Here is an 18,998-nt window from a genome sequence, read left to right as displayed (position 1 = left end):
GATTACTGGCGAGTGGCAAATACTGGTGAAGGCCGAGGCCGGAGGCGAAGCTCGGCCGGCGCTTCGTCCTTTCGAAATCACTCAAACTAAACGAGGTTGGTAATCGCTATTTCGGCCGAGTAAGCGTACAAAAATAAGCGTAAAAAACCAAGAAAATTAAAAAAAATTAAATATAAAAATCATTTAAAAAATGATTTAGGTACATTACAACATGGGGTTATTCAAGGGGCGGACCAACAAATTCCTAAAAGGCCGGCAACGCATCGGCGGTTCCTCTGGTGCTGCAAATGTTCATAGGCGGCGGTAATCACTTAACAGCAGGTGACCTGCCTACTCGTTTGCTCGCTATCTCTATTAAAAAAAATTATTGATAAAAAAGTACAAAAAAATAAGCGGGAATCGTAGTACAGCGCAGCTGTCGCGATCACTCTTCCCGAGCGCGACAGTCCATTGTGACGTATTGTCGATGGTACTAGGACATCATACGCTTACTATCAGAAAGCAGGTGCCGATGACCGCCGCCTTGTAGCGCACGTCGAGCTCGAGCGGGAAGCGTATAGCGAAGCTGTCGCGGTCGCTCTTGGCCGAGCGCGACAGTCCGCTGTGACGTATTGTCGATAGTACTAGGACATCATACGCTTACTATCAGAAAGCAGGTGCCGATGACCGCCGCCTTGTAGCGCACGTCGAGCTCGAGCGGGAAGCGTATAGCGAAGCTGTCGCGGTCGCTCTTGGCCGAGCGCGACAGTCCGCTGTGACGTATTGTCGATAGTACTAGGACATCATACGCTTACTATCAGAAAGCAGGTGCCGATGACCGCCGCCTTGTAGCGCACGTCGAGCTCGAGCGGGAAGCGTATAGCGAAGCTGTCGCGGTCGCTCTTGGCCGAGCGCGACAGTCCGCTGTGACGTATTGTCGATAGTACTAGGACATCATACGCTTACTATCAGAAAGCAGGTGCCGATGACCGCCGCCTTGTAGCGCACGTCGAGCTCGAGCGGGAAGCGTATAGCGAAGCTGTCGCGGTCGCTCTTGGCCGAGCGCGACAGTCCGCTGTGACGTATTGTCGATAGTACTAGGACATCATACGCTTACTATCAGAAAGCACGTGCCGATGACCGCCGCCTTGTAGCGCACGTCGAGCTCGAGCGGGAAGCGTATAGCGAAGCTGTCGCGGTCGCTCTTGGCCGAGCGCGACAGACCGCTCCAACACTTGCTGATGTCGCCGATGCGTTTCTTGTCGCTGGTGTACAACTGGAAATTTTGATTTTATTTATTTAAGAACCTATGTAATGTAGGTAGGTGTACGTACGTAAGTGAAAGAAGATTCATTTTCATTAAAATTAAATCTTTTTAAGTCTATTATTAAATCTATCCTGAGAAAAAAAAAACTCCCGTGAGAATCCCTTCACAAAGGAGTCCGCGTTCGTAACTTCTACAGTACCGACGAAATGTTGTAGCCTATAGAATTATAGATACCTATATGACATTACAGACTTACAGACTTACAGACTTAAAGATTTAGAAGATAGGTGTAAGTCTTACAATGTAAGGTTCAAATTTTCCCACAAATGAGGCTTCTTATTGAGACTTTTAACACTACAATTCCCGTAACTTTTCGCAACGCAACGTACCTACCTACCTAAAGTTCGCTACCCGTTAGTGCCATTGAGGACTAGAATAGACTTAGGTATAGAAATTTTCTTGCTTAGATAGAAAGTTCTAGATCACACTTACCTCAAAGTTGCATTCAGCGGATATGGAGACTGGGCCCTTGACTCTGATGACCAGGCGGTCGCTGGTGTCGTTGATGACCAGTACGGGCTTGAAGAAGGTCACCTCCTTCCTCACGATGGCAGCGGGCACCCCACACAGCATCACGTCCATCTTGTCCTGACCCACGGTGTACGGGTGGCGGAGTTTTATCACCTACAAACGATTAGAATTGTTATCATCTTGAGGATATTCACTTCAAGCATAGGTAGCCCAGTCTAGGCGTCATAGCCCCCTTTTCTCAGGCTTCTTCATCCAGCCACTTCCCACCACCTTCTCTTTATCGTCAGTCTACCGTGCTAAGGCGTCGTTGACTAGTGGAGAAGAAGAAAGTGGATTAATAGGTACCTAGTTTGGTTTTGAGCAAATGCCAGAATTCCTAAAAACCAAAGGGTCACGGAACAGCTTGTTTCAAGAGAACAATAAAATAAATAGAGTTCTCCTCTATAAAGTGGGTTTTCTTTTACCAAATATACCAACTTACTATGTATTTAGATAGACTGTTGATGCGAAAATCATGTTCAGCGTGAAAATGGATTTACTTAGTTGGATGTCTCGCGTCTTAAATAACAATGCCAAGAAAGGTCACATTTACCAGTTTCTCTCCCTTCGATGCTACTTATACTATACAATTCATAATTTTTTGCTTTGATGCTATATAATTTAGGTATCAATGATTTTGAGTGAATAAGATTTTCGATTTCGGAAGTATTTCTAATTACAACTAATCTGAAGCTAATTAAAATTTTCAAAATAAGTACCTACCTACCTTATTTTTATTAATCAAGTAACATAAAAACTTTTCATCGTTCCCACTCCCAACTTTAAAATAACACCTTAAATTCCTCATCCATCCATACTTCCATACTAATATTATAAATGCGAAAGTGTGTCTGTCTGTCTTCTAACCTTTCACGGCCCATCCGTTCAATCGATTTTTATGAAATTTGGTACAGAGTTAGTTTACATCCCGGGAAAGGGCATAGGCTACTTTATATCCCGGAAAATTAAGAAGTTCCCACGGGATTTTTAAAAACCTAAATCCACGCAGACGAAGTCGCGGGCATCATCTAGTTCAAAATAAAATAATGGCAACTAATACTTGCTTAATCGGAATTGTCGCTCAATAAACTATAATTCCCATAAATTACAACCACGCACGGTTTCGTAGTAATCTGAAGGTGTAATGAAAATCGCCACAATAGCCCCGTAGTGCGTGCGTGTCACATTGCGTGTTAAATAGGTTAGTACGCAGCTTTTAAAAACACGCGATCATAACAAATCCTGACCTTTCAATTAACCCGAAATTAACCCCAATCCATGGCGTACTAGTATATTGGGGTAAGAAAAATAATATTCGTTTATTCATAACCTTTTTCAGGAATCAAAAGTCAAAAGTCAAATCATTCAAATTGAAATAGTACACTTTTTGGTGGTCACTTGCTGAATTTGCAATACAATTTGATGTAATGGTGATAATTAATTATTAGGTAAACTTAAAACTAAAGCTACGAGGGTTCCAAACGAGTCCAGAAATCATCATTAGAAGTTATACGAAACTACTTAAAGCCACAAGCTAATGAAATGGAATCAGATAAATCTTTTATCAATAAGCTAGCTCTTGGCTACGTCGTCACTTAGTAAATGACGATGTAGTCTAAGATAGATGCTAGATAGCCTTGAAGGGATATGACAGTTTTACTCAACCCATAACCCTAATCTCCCACACCAGAAACAATTTTGAAATTAACTCTTAAATTCATTAATTGTCGCTAGGTTAGCATTCCGCGTGACTTGGTTATAAATGATTAGGTAAAGTAAAGTGAAAAGTACATATTATGTATTATGTAGCTGGTAGTGGACGGCTATCGGTTGATAATGATGATGATGGTATCACATACAAAACACTTATACAAAAGTAACATTTTTTGTATATGATATCATTCAGAATGGGTGTACAGCTCAACGTATGCCAGATTCATATGATCCAGAATGGGTGTACAGTTCAACGTATGCCAGATTCATATGATCCAGAATGGGTGTACAGCTCAACGTATGCCAGATTCATATGATCCAGAATGGGTGTGCAGTTCAACGTATGCCAGATTCATATGATCCAGAATGGGTGTACAGCTCAACGTATGCCAGATTCATATGATCCAGAATGGGTGTACAGCTCAACGTATGACAGATTCATATGATCCAGAATGGGTGTACAGCTCAACGTATGACAGATTCATATGATCCAGAATGGGTGTACAGTTCAACGTATGCCAGATTCATATGATCCAGAATGGGTGTACAGCTCAACGTATGCCAGATTCATATGATCCAGAATGGGTGTACAGCTCAACGTGTGTCATATTCACAACAGATTACAGTAGATGCCAAGTTCAAGTAACAAATTATCTAAACAATAGTAGAAGCGTACCTCAAGATCATTCGTGTCAAAGATATCAATCTCGAAAGCACGGCTCTTGCCAACCAGCACTTTGTTGAGGATCCCCGAGTCCTCCCTCGCGTACAGCAGCACTGTCCCGTCAGCTGTCAGCACCACGTACTTGTTGTTGGTGTAGGTGCCCGTCTTCTCTCTGATCAGCACGCGGTCGATCGACTTCAGCAGCTCTATACCTGGAAATATGAGAGTTCCATGTTATAGGTATTCCTCATCATCATCATCAACCAATAGACGTCCACTGCTGAACATAGGTCTCTTGTAGGGTCTTGCGCCCCGCCTGAATCCAGCGGCTCCCTGCGACTCGTCTGATGTCGTCTGTCCACCTAGTGGGGGTCTTCCAACACTGTTTCTTCCGATGCGAGGTCGCCATTCTAGCACCTTGGGATCCCAACGTCTATCGGTTTTACGAACTATTAATTTGGGGAAAAAGTCTTTTCTCATTATAGTATGTATGAACTTGTAATAAAATCTCTTTGGCTATACTATTAATTGTATCTGGCTGGTTTTGGTATCATTGAAAGTTTAAATTTTAAAGAACATATTTGATCAGAAGTCCCAAAATTTCTATAGCAATGGGATCATGTCCCTACCTAAAAGATGGCAAAAAGTTATCCAACAAAATGGTACCTACATACTTTAGTTACCTAAATGTACTAAAAAATGTTTTGAATTCTCTTAAAAAATGCGAAGAAACTTTTTCCCTAACCTATTATGTGCCCTGCCCATTGCCACTTCAGCTTCGCAACCCGTTGAGCTATATGTCGGTTACTCTAGTTCTCCTACGGATCTCCTCATATGTCTACAAGTATTTCAGGTTTTAGAGCAAGTGTTGCAATGTTAGTACAGCATAATTGCAAAGTGCAAACACTCAGCACGAATTTATGGAACAACACACTTTATGTGCCCATCCGCACGCAGGTGCGTCTCGATTGGCTGTTTATTTGCCTGTCCGTTCCCCCATAACTCCGCAACCAAACGGATGAACTCGCCTCTTCACATTCGCACTCCATTCACGCGAAATGTAAGAAAATAAACTAGCTGCAATTTCTGGCATCGTAAGTTTGAGTTGTTTACAGGTTTCATCTACATTCTCTTTTCAATTCCGATTTTTAAAATTTCGGTGGGAACTCTTTGATTTTCCGGGATAAAAAGTAGCCTATGTCCTTCCTCGGGAAGCAAGCTATCTCTGTACTAAATTTCGTCTAAATCGGTTAAACGGATGGGCCGTGAAAAGCTAGCAGACAGGCAGACAGACAGACAGACACACTTTCGCATTTATAATATTAGTATGGATAATTAGTCCCAGTAGAAAATATATTTAACACTTATAATATTTTTTTGCGTTCAGCTGAGTCGTTCAGACTTACCAGTTGACGGTTCTGTAGATGCCATTTTCCGGTGTTTGTACTCTGCGATTGTTATAATATTTGTAAGTTCTTTCTAGTATTATCTTGCTGTTTGTTGTTTACTAGCTTTTGTTGCTGCCCCCACAGCAGATTTACTTCGTCACTTGATTCTTTGCAATTGTCATCATTTATATCCATCCATACTCCGTCAATGAATAATACCTAATACTGCCCAAAAAAGAAGTGTTTAAAAATGTTTTCAGGGTAAGTGTCTTTATTCCACCATAACTTCTAACAGATTTGGATTTGGACTAATGGTTAGAATACAAATATTTAAAAAACTCAATGCACTGCCAGGGGAGTCGTGTTTTTAGTTTTTTTTATTTATTTAATAGTTGTTGCAATAATTTTATATCTGCCTTTTGGTAAGTTTAAGTAAGTAAAAATTTATTTGTTTTAAAAAGAACAAGCAAACCTTAGAGCCTCGATAGCTCGAAAACCGAAATGTCGCCGGTTCAAATCCTACCCGTTGCACTATTGTCGTACCCACCCGTTGCACAAGCTTTACGCTTAATTGGAGGGGAAAGGGGAATATTAGTCACCAATTAACCTGGCTAATGCCTTATTATAAATGCGAAAGTGTGTTTGTTTGTTCTTCAATCACGTCACAACGGTGCAACGAATTGACGAGATTTTTTGTGTGGGTAAAGACTATAGATAAAGCCCTGGAGAGTGAGATAGGCTACTTTTTATTCCGGAAAATCAAAGAGTACCCACGGGATTTTTAAAAACCTAATTCCACGCGGACGAAGTCGCGGGCATCAGCTAGTAATTTCATATCTGCCTTTTGTAAGAACTTAAGTGAAGGTAGATATAGATAATTTTTTGGAAGGATTTCATACGAGCAGGATTTTTCGTGTAAATCCTAAGTAAGTAATTCATTTGTGTGCTAAAGAACAAACGAGCAGCTCCTCACACGTAGCTAAATAAAATGTCGAGATATCCACCGTATTGCCTAGAGTTTTAACTTTTTAAATAAATACCTAGCATTTGCAAAGTTTATTTTGATGTAATAAACATGCCACCGAGCTGGGGCGATTTGTTTTCCTAGCGTCAAATATTTAGTAATCAGATACACCGACATCTTTTTTAAGGTTTTGAGGTTTATGATCTGTGTGTTTTACTGATGTAAAGCCACGATTCTTGAGAAGTTACGTTTTAATTATTAATTTTGTAGGTTATTATCACATACAGACATATTGTTCCTATTTTGGTGTGAATATATAAACGATATATGTAAAGAAAACCACTTTACCCATGGACACCTATTCAGTGCTTTTCTTTAATTTATTACTTTGTCTTTGGTGCATAAAAGACATATCCTGAAGTCTGTGGACTTAGCTTGTCAAATGTCACTACTGACAGTTATGTCAATTGAATCTGAAGTTTTGTCGGTGTTTTGAAGTAAACGGATATTTTGTGTTTATAATTAGAAAAGATTAATTGTTAAAACCGTAAATAAAGGCTTTAAATGTTGTTTCTGTAGTTGTATAGAAACGCAATTAAGTCTTGGTTTCATTCCCCGAATCCACTCAAGAATAAAATAACATTATAAAACAACATTTTCTGCATATATTTCACTAAACATGGAACGGTTGCGGTTTGATTTTGTTGTGAAACCAGCAGCGGATGGAAAATCAAATACCATCTGTATAACCTCGATAGCTACACCTACAGGACAGATATTTGGAATACCTGCCGAGCTTCAACCTGCAAATTTGCACCAAGTAATTACAAACACTTCCAACTATGCCAAGGTAAGAAAATCATTGCTTAAAAGACATCAAACAAGGAAAATATGGATAACCTTGACAGATGATATATCAAAAGTATATTTGGATGAAGAACAAAACTTACAGTTTAATGATTTTTACTTAGAAGAGATTATAGAAAAAACAAATAGTCCTGAATCTATACCTAGTGGCTCAAGTGGAACGTTGGAAAAACTATTAGAGAAATTGCTGGAAGAAAAACCAATCAAATCAGAAACTCAGAGTTTGGGGAAAATTGCAAAGGACTTTACAATTGAGAAATTCACCGGCAGAAACTCAAATGCTGACCAATGGATTAAAGATTTTAATAAAGAATGTGAACGTTTCCAGATCAACGAAGATAGAAAGAAAATTGAAATTCTAAAAAATTTTTTGGAATACTCTAGTGTAGACTGGTACAGTTGCATGATAATAAAACTTACGGTGGAATCAGAATGTAGCAAATGGGAGGAAAATTTTTGTGAAACGTTTAAAAACAAAGGATGGTCACCCAGTCGATATGCTCTAGCTTTCAAATATCAGACAGGCTTGTTACTTGAGTATGCCTTAAAAAAAGAAAAATTGTTACTGGAAGTAAGAAAATCAATTGATACTGGGACACTCATAGACCTTATAGCATTCGGTTTGCCTAATTATGTAGCTGATAAAATTGACAGAGAAACTTTACAAGGAACCGAAGATCTCTACAATGAATTAGGAAGATTGGAACATTTAGTTGGAAAAAATAAATATGATAAAAAAAGTTCTATATATCCTGATACAAAATCCAAAAAAAATGAAGAAAAAAAACCATGTCAAATCTGTGTCCGCGAAAAAAAAGGGAAACGTTATCATCCTGAGGAAAATTGCTGGTTTAAAGGGAAAAACAAAAATGCAGTTGTAAAAACAGTAAATAACTCAGAATTGGAAATTGAACTGAACGAGGAAAATCCAAAAAACTAGAGGTGCCACCATTAATAAAAGTCAAGTTACTATTAAATGATACTTTAAATGTTTCCGGAATTTATGACTCGGGTTCAAATGTATCATTAATAAATGCAAGATTATTAAAGATATATCCAAACGAAAATACAGATAGTATACAAAAAGTAAACTTGAAGACTATTAATGGTGAGAAGAAAACAAAAGGGATGGTAACACTAAAAATAAAAATCTACAATATTGAAAGAAATATGGATGTTTTTGTAGTCGATAATGAAAATTTTAACTATGATTTTCTAATTGGTTTGGATTGCATAAAAAATTTCAACTTAACACAAAATGAAAAATTAGAGATTATACAATGTAACAATCCAAAAGAAAAGAACGTAACTTCAAATGAAAAGGATACGAAAAACGATAACTACTCAAAAACTGATACATCAAAGATAACAAATGTCAAAATTCCTGATGTACTAGGTGACAAAAATGAAGAAGGTTTGTTTTTACACTCAGATGTATTAAAGCAAGAAACTAGACACACAAATAAATGTGAAATAAATTTCAATGAACATATAAACTCTGATGGATTTGAAATCTTAGTAAACCATCTAGATTTATACCAACAATCAGAAATTGATAAGCTAATAGAAAAATACAAATCGGTTTTTGCTAAAGATAAATATGATATAGGTACTGTAAGAGATTATGAAGCTCATATTGACTTAATGGTAGATAAGTATTGCTGCAAACGTCCATACAGATGCACACCTGAAGATAGAAAAGAAATAGAAAATCAAATAGCAAAACTATTAAAAAAAAAATTGATTGAGGATTCGTATAGCCCGTTTGCTGCTCCAGTTACTCTGGCATATAAAAGAGAAGATGAAAAAAGAACAAGATTGTGTATAGATTTCAGAGAACTGAACAAAATTGTAGTCCCTCAATCTCAACCTTTTCCTTTGATAGAGGATTTAATGTCAAAAACTGTAAACTGTAACTATTTTTCTACTTTGGACATAAATTCAGCATTTTGGTCAATTCCTTTGAAAATTCAAGATAGATACAAGACTGCATTTGTAACACAGGAGGGCCATTTTCAATGGACTTGTCTCCCATTTGGCCTAAAGACGGCACCAGCTATTTTCCAAAGAATATTGGGAAACATTATTAGAAAATATGAACTCTCTAATTTTGCGGTAAATTTTATAGATGATATCTTAATTTTTTCAAAAACTTTCAAAGATCATTTATTACATCTATCAAGACTAATGGAAGCAATACTAACAGAAGGTTTTAGACTAAAATTTTCTAAATGTTCTTTTGCAAATAATTATGCCAAATATTTAGGTCATATAATTGAAAACAATTCAATCAGACCTCTGAAAGATTATTTGACCGCTGTGAAGAACTTTCCAATACCAAAAACAAGGAAAAATATACGAAAATTCCTAGGAAAAGTAAATTTTCATCATAAATTCGTACCACACAGTGCGATTATCCTAGATCCGTTACACAATTTACTACGAAAAGATGTGAAATTTATATGGTCTGCAGAATGTCAAGAATCATTTGATAAAATAAAAGCATTACTATGTTCAGAACCAATTCTTAATATCTTTAACCCTGAAAAACCGATAAAGATTTACACGGATGCTAGTATCAAAGGTGTGGGAGCGGTGTTAAAACAAGAAGATAAAAACGGCGATATTAAGCCAGTTGCTTACTTTTCAAAAAAATTTACTGAAACTCAAAAAACTAAGAAAGCAATATATCTAGAATGCCTAGCAATAAAAGAAGCTGTGAAATATTGGCAGCACTGGCTTATGGGAAAAGAATTTACAGTATACTCTGATCATAAACCGTTAGAAAATATGAACATTAAGGCTAGAACTGACGAAGAACTAGGGGATTTGATGTATTATTTATCCCAATATAATTTTAAAATTAAATATAATCCAGGAAAATCAAACCAAGAAGCAGACTGTTTAAGCAGAAACCCAGTTCTAGAACCCAACGATAACAATGAAGATTTTTTAAAAGTAGTAAATTTAATAACCCTAGAAGATATAAAAAATGACCAACACTCAAATCTAGATCCACAAAAAGAAAAACTTGTATTTGAAAATGGAATTTATTACAAAAACAATAGAAGAAGGAAAAAAATCATACTATCAGAAGAACTTAGCAAAACTCTAATAAAAGACGTCCATGACACTTATTGCCACATTGGGAGGACTCAGATGATAAGTAAAATAACACCATTTTACACAGCAAAGAATATCATCGCAAGCATTAAACAAATTTGTGATGAATGTGAAATTTGTATAAAAAACAAATCAAGGAGGAAGTCAAAATATGGCTTAATGTCACATTTAGGTCCAGCAACACGTCCGTTTGAAATTGTCTCTATTGATACAATTGGAGGCTTTGGAGGATCACGGTCAACAAAAAAATACTTGCACCTTCTGGTCGATCATTTCACAAGGTATGCCTATATATTCACATCAAGAAACCAAAGCTCCACAGATTTTATTAAGCTAATAAAAAATGTGACACAAAGCTATAATATAGATATGGTATTAACGGACCAATATCCTGGTATAAACTCCAAAGAATTTAAAGAATTCCTGAAGAACGAAAGCATAACAATGATTTTCACTGCTGTGGATTCACCATTTTCTAATGGACTTAATGAAAGGCTAAATCAAACTTTAGTCAATAAGATAAGATGCAAAATAAATGAAAGTGAGAAAAAAATAGCATGGACTACTATTGCACAAAAATGTGTAGAAAAATATAACGAAACAGAACATACAGTTACAAAATTTGCTCCAAAATACCTCTTAGAAGGCGAAAATGTAAACATTCTACCACTTGAATTAAAATCAAGATGTACAAAAGAAGATCTGAAAAGAGATAGACAACTAGCTTTGGAGAACACAATAAAATCTCACAATTATAATAAAAAAATATTCGACCGTCATAGAGAAGAATATAAATTGGATGTGGGAGACAGAGTTTATGTGGAAAACGGAAATCGGCTAAATAGGAAGAAAATGGATGAATTGAGGATTGGGCCATACACTATTCTGAAGAAAATTTCAAATTCAATCTATGAAGTTGATACCGGACGCAAGAAAGCTGAATCAAATCTTTACCACATTACAAAACTGTCTCCAGTGTTTGATAATAACTGAACAATTACATACGTTATCACATGCAATTGTTACTCTGACGGGGGTGGAGATGTAAAGAAAACCACTTTACCCATGGACACCTATTCAGTGCTTTTCTTTAATTTATTACTTTGTCTTTGGTGCATAAAAGACATATCCTGAAGTCTGTGGACTTAGCTTGTCAAATGTCACTACTGACAGTTATGTCAATTGAATCTGAAGTTTTGTCGGTGTTTTGAAGTAAACGGATATTTTGTGTTTATAATTAGAAAAGATTAATTGTTAAAACCGTAAATAAAGGCTTTAAATGTTGTTTCTGTAGTTGTATAGAAACGCAATTAAGTCTTGGTTTCATTCCCCGAATCCACTCAAGAATAAAATAACATTATATATATATGAGGCGGGAGACGGGAAGGCCGACTTAAAACCACTAGGCTATCGTCACTTTTTAGTTCCTAGTTCCTCTCTACCTAATCGCTAAAACCAATTTCCCTAGTGTAAGTGGCTCGACGTTACCACAGAGTCAATAAAAATTAACGAGCTTTTAACAGCACAATGTTCCCACTTCCCAGCTTAATTAATATAATTAAGTGATAACCACTTAATGAAATACCCGTGTGCTGGTTAGTGCCAGAGGGCTCGGTTACACTTCGTTTACCTTCTGTTACTTACATCACATACTTAATATTTTTATAAAGAAGCAGAAGTTAAAACTTAAAATATTCCTAGCTTTTATTGAATGTTTTTCAAGTTTAGAGCAAATTATTATGCATTGTTCATTTTATCGACGTTTTATTATAGTTTTATTTAAAAAAGATACCTAATTTTAAAATCAAAATAAATGGTAAAAATTTTAGAACGAAAAATTTAAGCCCAATTTTATTGTTCACTCAAGACACTCAACAATTCAAACTTTTATGAGCAAATTAACCTTTCTTTCAGTGCGTTAACTTTTAACAACTGTAGGAAAATTATACGACTTCAGGAAAATTGGCGTAACAGTTTTCCTATATTACGACCACCACCCCCGCGCGTCTTGCAGCCGACTGAAGGAATTGACGATATTACACCGAGCTTTGAACGTACGGAGCTCAGAAAGTTCGTAAGCTTTTAGCACTTTTAGGCCCATTTATTATCATTAAGTAAACATTTTCTTAATGTTACGCTCCCTCTTTAAGCCCTAAAACATACCTTTTAATAACGTCGTGTGACAAAAGATGAATTGTAGATCAGACGAAAGCGCAAAAGACAATATCATTACCCTTATTATAAACTAGATGACGCCCGCGGCTTCGCCCGCGTGGTTTTAGGTTTTTGAAAAATCCCGTGGGAACTTTTGAATTTCCAGGATAAAAATTAACCGATCTGTAGTAGCCCGTCCCCGGGATGCAATACCTTGCATCTCTGTACCAAATTTCGTAAAAAAAAAAGTCTTTACTTAGTAGGTCTAGGTACCTCCAATATCTATTGATAGAAAAACACAACTCTTCCTTTTTTCGGTCGGTTAACAAAGTAGCCTATGTTACTCCTTGGTCAATCCTCTACTTGTCTGTGAAAGTCCCGTCAAAATAGGTTCAGCCGTTCCGAATATTAGCCCGTTCAAACAGAGACAAAAAAAATAAAAACGTTAGATTCACTTATGGTACAGTTCAAATAACCATATTATGAACCTAATATGAGGTAGTTATTTCGAAATTACTAATTTACTTTTCGATATAGATTAGTCTAGATTGACAGTAAGAAATTTTAGATTAAAATCAATCCATCAATAGACCCGTCCTCAGTAATGAGCCGGCGATGGTCGATGATGAAGTTTAAATTAAAGTAGTTATTTACTTATGTTTTTTTAAGGGCATAGGCAAGTTGAGCTTTCGACTACCTACCTTAAATTACCAACTTTCAAATAAGTGAAAATATACTATTTGAGAGCTACCATGATGATTTAACAATTTATCAAAAAGTCCAAGGCATAACTTATTTTGACGACAGGAGTACTTAAAAGGGGTTTAAATACTATATGTATGTATCTATAGCACAAAAGCCAAGCCGTGGATGCGCAAACAATTGTCGGACATTGGGGGTCGTCTCTGTATCACATCACATGCCTCTCGCTCAGCTATTAGCCTCGTGTCAACGGGCACACCCACGTCAAACATGCTGAATTACTTTGGGTCGCCAGTCGCCAGTCGCCTGGATACTATTTCTATTTTCTCTTATACTGAGGTCGCATCATCTAGGTACCTACCTATATCTCATTTTGATCATGAGTTCTGATATACTCCAAAATGTGCTAGAAGCACAGACTAAAATTATAAAGGCGAAAGTTTGTATGTGTGTGTGTGTGTGTGTATGTTTGTTTGTTATTCTTTCACGCAAAACTACAGGACGAATTTCGCTGAAAGGAATAGAGATAGCTTATATCCTGATTCCTGACTTAACACATAAACTACTTTTCCTCCCGGAAAATCAGCCTACTGATTAGCATCAGCTTAGCAGATCGATAACCGATTGTGAAAATCGGATTTTTTAACTTTATTTTTTTCTCGACGGATTGGAAATTCTTCCCTGGTTAACTTTTCAAGTAGGTACTAGGTAGGTAGGTATTAAGAAGTGTACTTACGTTTTAGAGTGAAAAGATTAATTAGGTACTTAATTAATGACTTATTCATCATCATGATCAACCCATAGCCGGCTCACTACAGAGCACGGGTATCCTCTCAGAGGGAGAAGGGTTTTGGCCTTGGTTTACCACGCTAGCCATGTGCGGATTGGTAGACTTCACACACCTTTGAGGACATTGTGGGAGAACTCTCAGGCATGTAGGTTTCCTCACGATGTTTTCCTTCACCGTTAAACCAAGTGATATTTAATTACTGAAAACGCACATAACTCCGAAAAGTTAGAGGTGCGTGTCCGGGATCGGACCCCCGACCTCTGATTAGAAAGCGGACGTCCTGACCACTAAGCTATCACAGCTTTTAAGAAAAATGTCGGAGTCACTGATAAATGCGTCTGTTTATCTCACAGATTAGTGGCCCTTCTCTTCAATAGATCAAAACAGACAGAAACCAAATTAGATTACTACTTCCGACTGGAAACCATCATGATTCAATCATTGTTATCAGCTCTCAAAGCTCAATCGACACGAGACGTGCTGTAGTCAATTGCAAAAATAATACGGTTTATTGCGAAAAGTTCCACCCTCAGATTCATCATCATCATCATCATCATGATCAACCCATCGCCGGCTCAGTACAGAGCACGGCTCTCCTCTCAGAGTGAGAAGGTTTCCTCACGATGTTTTCCTTCACCTCTAAAGCAAGTGATATTTTAATTACTTAAAATTGCATATAACTCCGAAAAGTTAGAGGTGCGTGCCCGGGATCGAACCCCTGACCTCCGATTGGAATCCGACGTCTTAACCACTATAGGCTACCACAGCTTCATTACCACAGATTAGAGACTTCTTTTATCTATGGTTTCACCCAAAAAGGGGAAAACGTAGAGCCTCGACACTATCGATTCCTTTACTGTATGATTTAAAGATGGTTAGACACAAGATAATTTCAAACAAATTATTAGCACAAAATATGAATTGTTGAATTACTGACCTCATATTAGTATTACATTCTTTATTGTACACCAAAAAGAAAAGACACAAAAAGAAACATGTAAAAGAAGAACATACAATCAGCGGCCTTATCGCTGTGAAGCGATCTCTACCAGGCAACTAGGTTGAAGAGGATTTAAGGGCTAGTGAAAACTGGGTTTAAGGTGTACGTAAGTTGTTAGGGAACATAAAGATAATAATTATAATATAAGTAATATGTATATTAATAGGCACAGAAATGCCTTAATACTAATATATAGATAAAAAAATACACAGGTACATATATAATACATAATATATATACATATATTAATATATAATATAGTGATAGATGAATAATAAATATACAACAATAATATTATGAGTAATATTGATGTTTTAATTGTAGGATAATATATTTAATAATGTGTAATTACATAGAAGGGTTCTGACATTTTAGATAGTGTTTATATACACGAGTCTTGAAAACGTTAAGTTCATATTGTGCTAATTTGAATAAGTTCATTAAATTCATTATAATCATATTTTTAAATTTTTTAGGGTTCCGTACCTACATAAAAAGGAAAAAGGAACCCTTATAGGATCACTTCGTTATCTGTCTGTCCATCTGTCGTGTCAGACAAGAAAACCTATAGGTAGGTAAAAAAAATCCGATAACTCTGAATTTGTTGTTACATCACAAAAACAGACAGACAGACAGACAGATAGACAACAAAGTGATCCTATAAGGGTTCCTTTTTCCTTTTTATGTAGGTACGGAACCCTAAAAATTTAAATGTGTTCCAAATTTTCAAAGTAAGATAACTAATAGAGTGGGGCATGAATTTTCGACCTGCTAAGCTAATGCTAATCGGTAGGTAAAAGGTATTCTACAACATTCTAAAACAGAATTTTATTTATTGTTATGCATAATAGTTTGTTTTATCGTGCAAAATGTCGAAAAGAATACCCGAGTACAGAACCCTCGGTGCGCGAGTCTACTCGCACTTGGCCGGTTTTTTTTTCATAAAAAGTGAATTAACATAAACAACAAAAATAGGTATTATGACAGAAACAACAAAAAAATGACTAACAGGCGCACTGAGTGCGGCCTGTCGTGCGGCTGTAATTTTTTTACTATTTGTCTTCCAGTAAGCAGGGAATATAGGTACTACTCTAACGAGAGGATATCCGTCGAGTGGGGCGACAACGAAGGAACCATATTCTCTCGACTTCTGCCCAACTAAATTAGAATTTTTGCGAAAAGGCGGATCTTTTACATAGACTTCAACTGATCTACAGTTTCCTGCGAGAGATTATTTATTTCTATTTAGATCACTACTTTTAATTCCGATGCTATGTGTAGGCGATTTAATGTAGATATTATTTTATGTAGCGATTGATTGATTCGTCTTATTTCGAACGTGTTCCAGGCAGTTTAAATACCTACCTCCCTAAATATTTTGACAATGATCAAGTAGTTTATTTTGTATCATATTGTGGTACTTAGTAATTTTTTTAAACTACCTTCAAGAGTTTATTTATGGAAAATACTATAACTACGTACTGCCCTTATTATTTAGGTATCTGATATATTCTGGAAAATGTATAGGTACCTAAGTAGTTAAGTAACTATAATTATTGTAGTAAATCTACACGGAATAATTAATAGGTACCTACATAATTTATAATTAACTCTCCCGAACCTGCCTATCTAATACCTATCAAAATAAGTATAGGCCTCCATCTTTGTCCGTCTCATTTTAAGTTCACCAATAGGTATAAACTATTTTACCTACTTGTCTTTCGAGGTATATATTATTCGACAATTCGAGATGGCAATCGGAGAGGGAAGGCCCCGCACATGCCCCTGCGCTAACCCGGTGCGGGTGTGCGGGGCGTCCCCCGCCTCATACTCCGATCGCCATCTCAACCTGTCGCGGACTATAGGTACTTAGATAGGTATAAGTTCTTGCAATTATCTCCCGTGATTGCCTACTAATCACAGAACGTGGGACCACACGAGTAGCCCACTACCCGTATATTCAATGTACTCTGTGTAGCCCACTGGCGCGTCTTACCTACCTACTAGGTACACCTCATTGCTAAAAATGGCGACTAATGGAACGGTAGGAGTTTTTTTGGGATAATAATGCGATGGGCTCCCGGAACCACCATTATCGTGTATCAGTTAGGGGTATGAGGAATTAAAAACAAGTTATTTTATTTTTTTATTTGAGACAAACCAAAATATACTGTTACATAGAAAATCAATACCCTAGCTAAACTAATCAGTCTGAATAGTTCCATAAAAGGTTACAGACCCCAAAACTTATTTCACAATAATTTTAATTACCTACTACCTACCTAGTGCAATCAGTGCAACAATGAAAACTATTGTGAAATAAACTTAGGACTCACTCTTTTGGTACTTTTTACAATAATACGAAACAAATATCACATTCTTTGTAATATTCACGAAGATATTTTTTCTTTATCGTCGCTTCCAGATATTTCTTTCACCTGAATCTTTCTCTCCGGCAGCGGTTCAGCTCTGAACGCAATTAGTTTCAACTTTCCTTTATCAAGATGACATTCCACCCGCTCTGGTGGGAATCCTTCGGGTAACAGGAAACGTCTTTCGAAGTGACTCTTCGTCCATCCACCATCACGTTTAATCTCCTTCTTCCCTTCAATCGTGACCTCATTCCCAACTGTCTTCACTTCAATCTGCTCAGGACTAAAGTTCTGGACGTCCAAATGCACTTCCACCTTCTTCCCATCGGCTTTCACCTCCGCATCGGAGTACACACCCTCGATTCCATGCTCGTGCTCCACGGGTGCTGTGACTTGACGCATAAACTTCACCGGGTCGCGGAAGAAAGGGTCCTTTGCGAATACAGCAAATGGGTCTTCCAAAATCCTGGCCACGGGATCTCGGTATGCCAAGTTTCGCATATGGCGCAACCAATACGGAACTAACGACATTTTTGCTTTTATCTTCTTCGCTTTGTAACTTGAGAAAACACTCGTTCGTTTGTTTATTTTCAACTGACAGTTCGCGCGCTTAGCTGCGCCGTATTTATACTCGCGGAGTAGCGCAGTCTGTCGTCGAGAAGTTGCAGGAATGGTCCCGAATTTTCTAGCGAAGCGTGGAACATTTGGAAACATTGAACAACGTTTATTGCGCCACCTGTTGTTGGATAGAAAAAGTAATTAATGTCTAAACAAAGAAAATTAATAATTTGTTCAGTTTAAAAACATCTTTGATAAAATTATGTTTTAAATTAATACACTAGTACTTAAACTTTTCAATTCACTTAATATTATGAAGTTGGTATGAATTAATTTTGTGATAGGTGATTACTATTTACGTAATGCAGCGCTATCTAGTAACTGAAGAGATTTTATTTTACTTTTTAATAAAAATATTAGTTTTTTTATTTAATAGATTTTACAATTAATAATAATTTGTACTAAAATTTTGTAATAATAATAATAATATAAAATAACAAAATAATTTAATATTGGGGCCGATTCTCTAGTACACAATCTCTAAACTAAACTAAATTAACAGGTCTAAGTCTAGTGCTTTCTTTTTCCGCAAGCAACATTATGAAAGGGATAGCAATAGATTTAGACGTGATATTTTAGTTTAGTTTAGAGATTGTGTACAAAGGAATTAGCCACAATATCTAATTATGGTTACAGCGCAGTCTAGTAGTGAGTAGATTTATTACACTCATTTCTTTATCTAGTGATTACTAGATGGCGTTGCTAATTTTTTAAAAATTGACATAAAATTTTATTTGTACTTTGAACAGGTTGACCGCGTGCCGCCAATATAAAAATTATCTATATGAAAGGAAATTTTCACTAAGCAAATAAGTAGGCACTAAGTT

The 18,998-nt window shown here is 36.7% G+C and overlaps 2 protein-coding genes across 2 annotated transcripts; both read right to left on the bottom strand.

The window, feature by feature from the left end:
• Positions 1 to 1,084: 1,084 nt before the first annotated feature.
• LOC117990592 (phospholipid scramblase 1-like) lies at positions 1,085 to 12,531 on the bottom strand. Its single transcript, XM_034978051.2, has 5 exons — positions 12,439 to 12,531; positions 5,600 to 5,806; positions 4,206 to 4,405; positions 1,739 to 1,930; positions 1,085 to 1,255 (listed from the first exon to the last, which is right to left on the bottom strand). The coding sequence occupies exons 2-5, from the start codon at positions 5,622 to 5,624 to the stop codon at positions 1,085 to 1,087; spliced, it is 588 nt and encodes a 195-aa protein (XP_034833942.2). The 5' UTR covers positions 5,625 to 5,806; positions 12,439 to 12,531.
• A 4,783-nt stretch (positions 12,532 to 17,314) lies between these two features.
• LOC117990835 (heat shock protein hsp-16.2-like) lies at positions 17,315 to 18,167 on the bottom strand. Its single transcript, XM_034978330.2, has one exon. It carries the CDS (start codon positions 18,082 to 18,084, stop codon positions 17,572 to 17,574), a length of 513 nt encoding a protein of 170 aa, XP_034834221.1. The 5' UTR covers positions 18,085 to 18,167; the 3' UTR covers positions 17,315 to 17,571.
• Positions 18,168 to 18,998: the final 831 nt, after the last annotated feature.

This window comes from Maniola hyperantus, chromosome 2 (assembly GCF_902806685.2).
Source record: "Maniola hyperantus chromosome 2, iAphHyp1.2, whole genome shotgun sequence".
Lineage (NCBI taxonomy): Eukaryota > Metazoa > Arthropoda > Insecta > Lepidoptera > Nymphalidae > Maniola > Maniola hyperantus.
This window is presented reverse-complemented; position numbering and strand designations above follow the sequence as displayed.

What these genes read in the sequence shown, in the direction of transcription:
- LOC117990592 (XM_034978051.2), bottom strand. Translation starts at nt 5,624, where the DNA reads ATGGCATCTACAGAACCGTCAACTG. An exon ending in TTGACACGAATGATCTTGAG is followed by an intron (nt 1,931 to 4,205) that starts GTACGCTTCTAC and finishes AATCGTTTGTAG; the next exon opens with GTGATAAAACTCCGCCACCC. An exon ending in CCGCTGAATGCAACTTTGAG is followed by an intron (nt 1,256 to 1,738) that starts GTAAGTGTGATC and finishes CAAAATTTCCAG; the next exon opens with TTGTACACCAGCGACAAGAA.
- LOC117990835 (XM_034978330.2), bottom strand. Translation starts at nt 18,084, where the DNA reads ATGTCGTTAGTTCCGTATTGGTTGCGCCATATGCGAAACTTGGCATAC.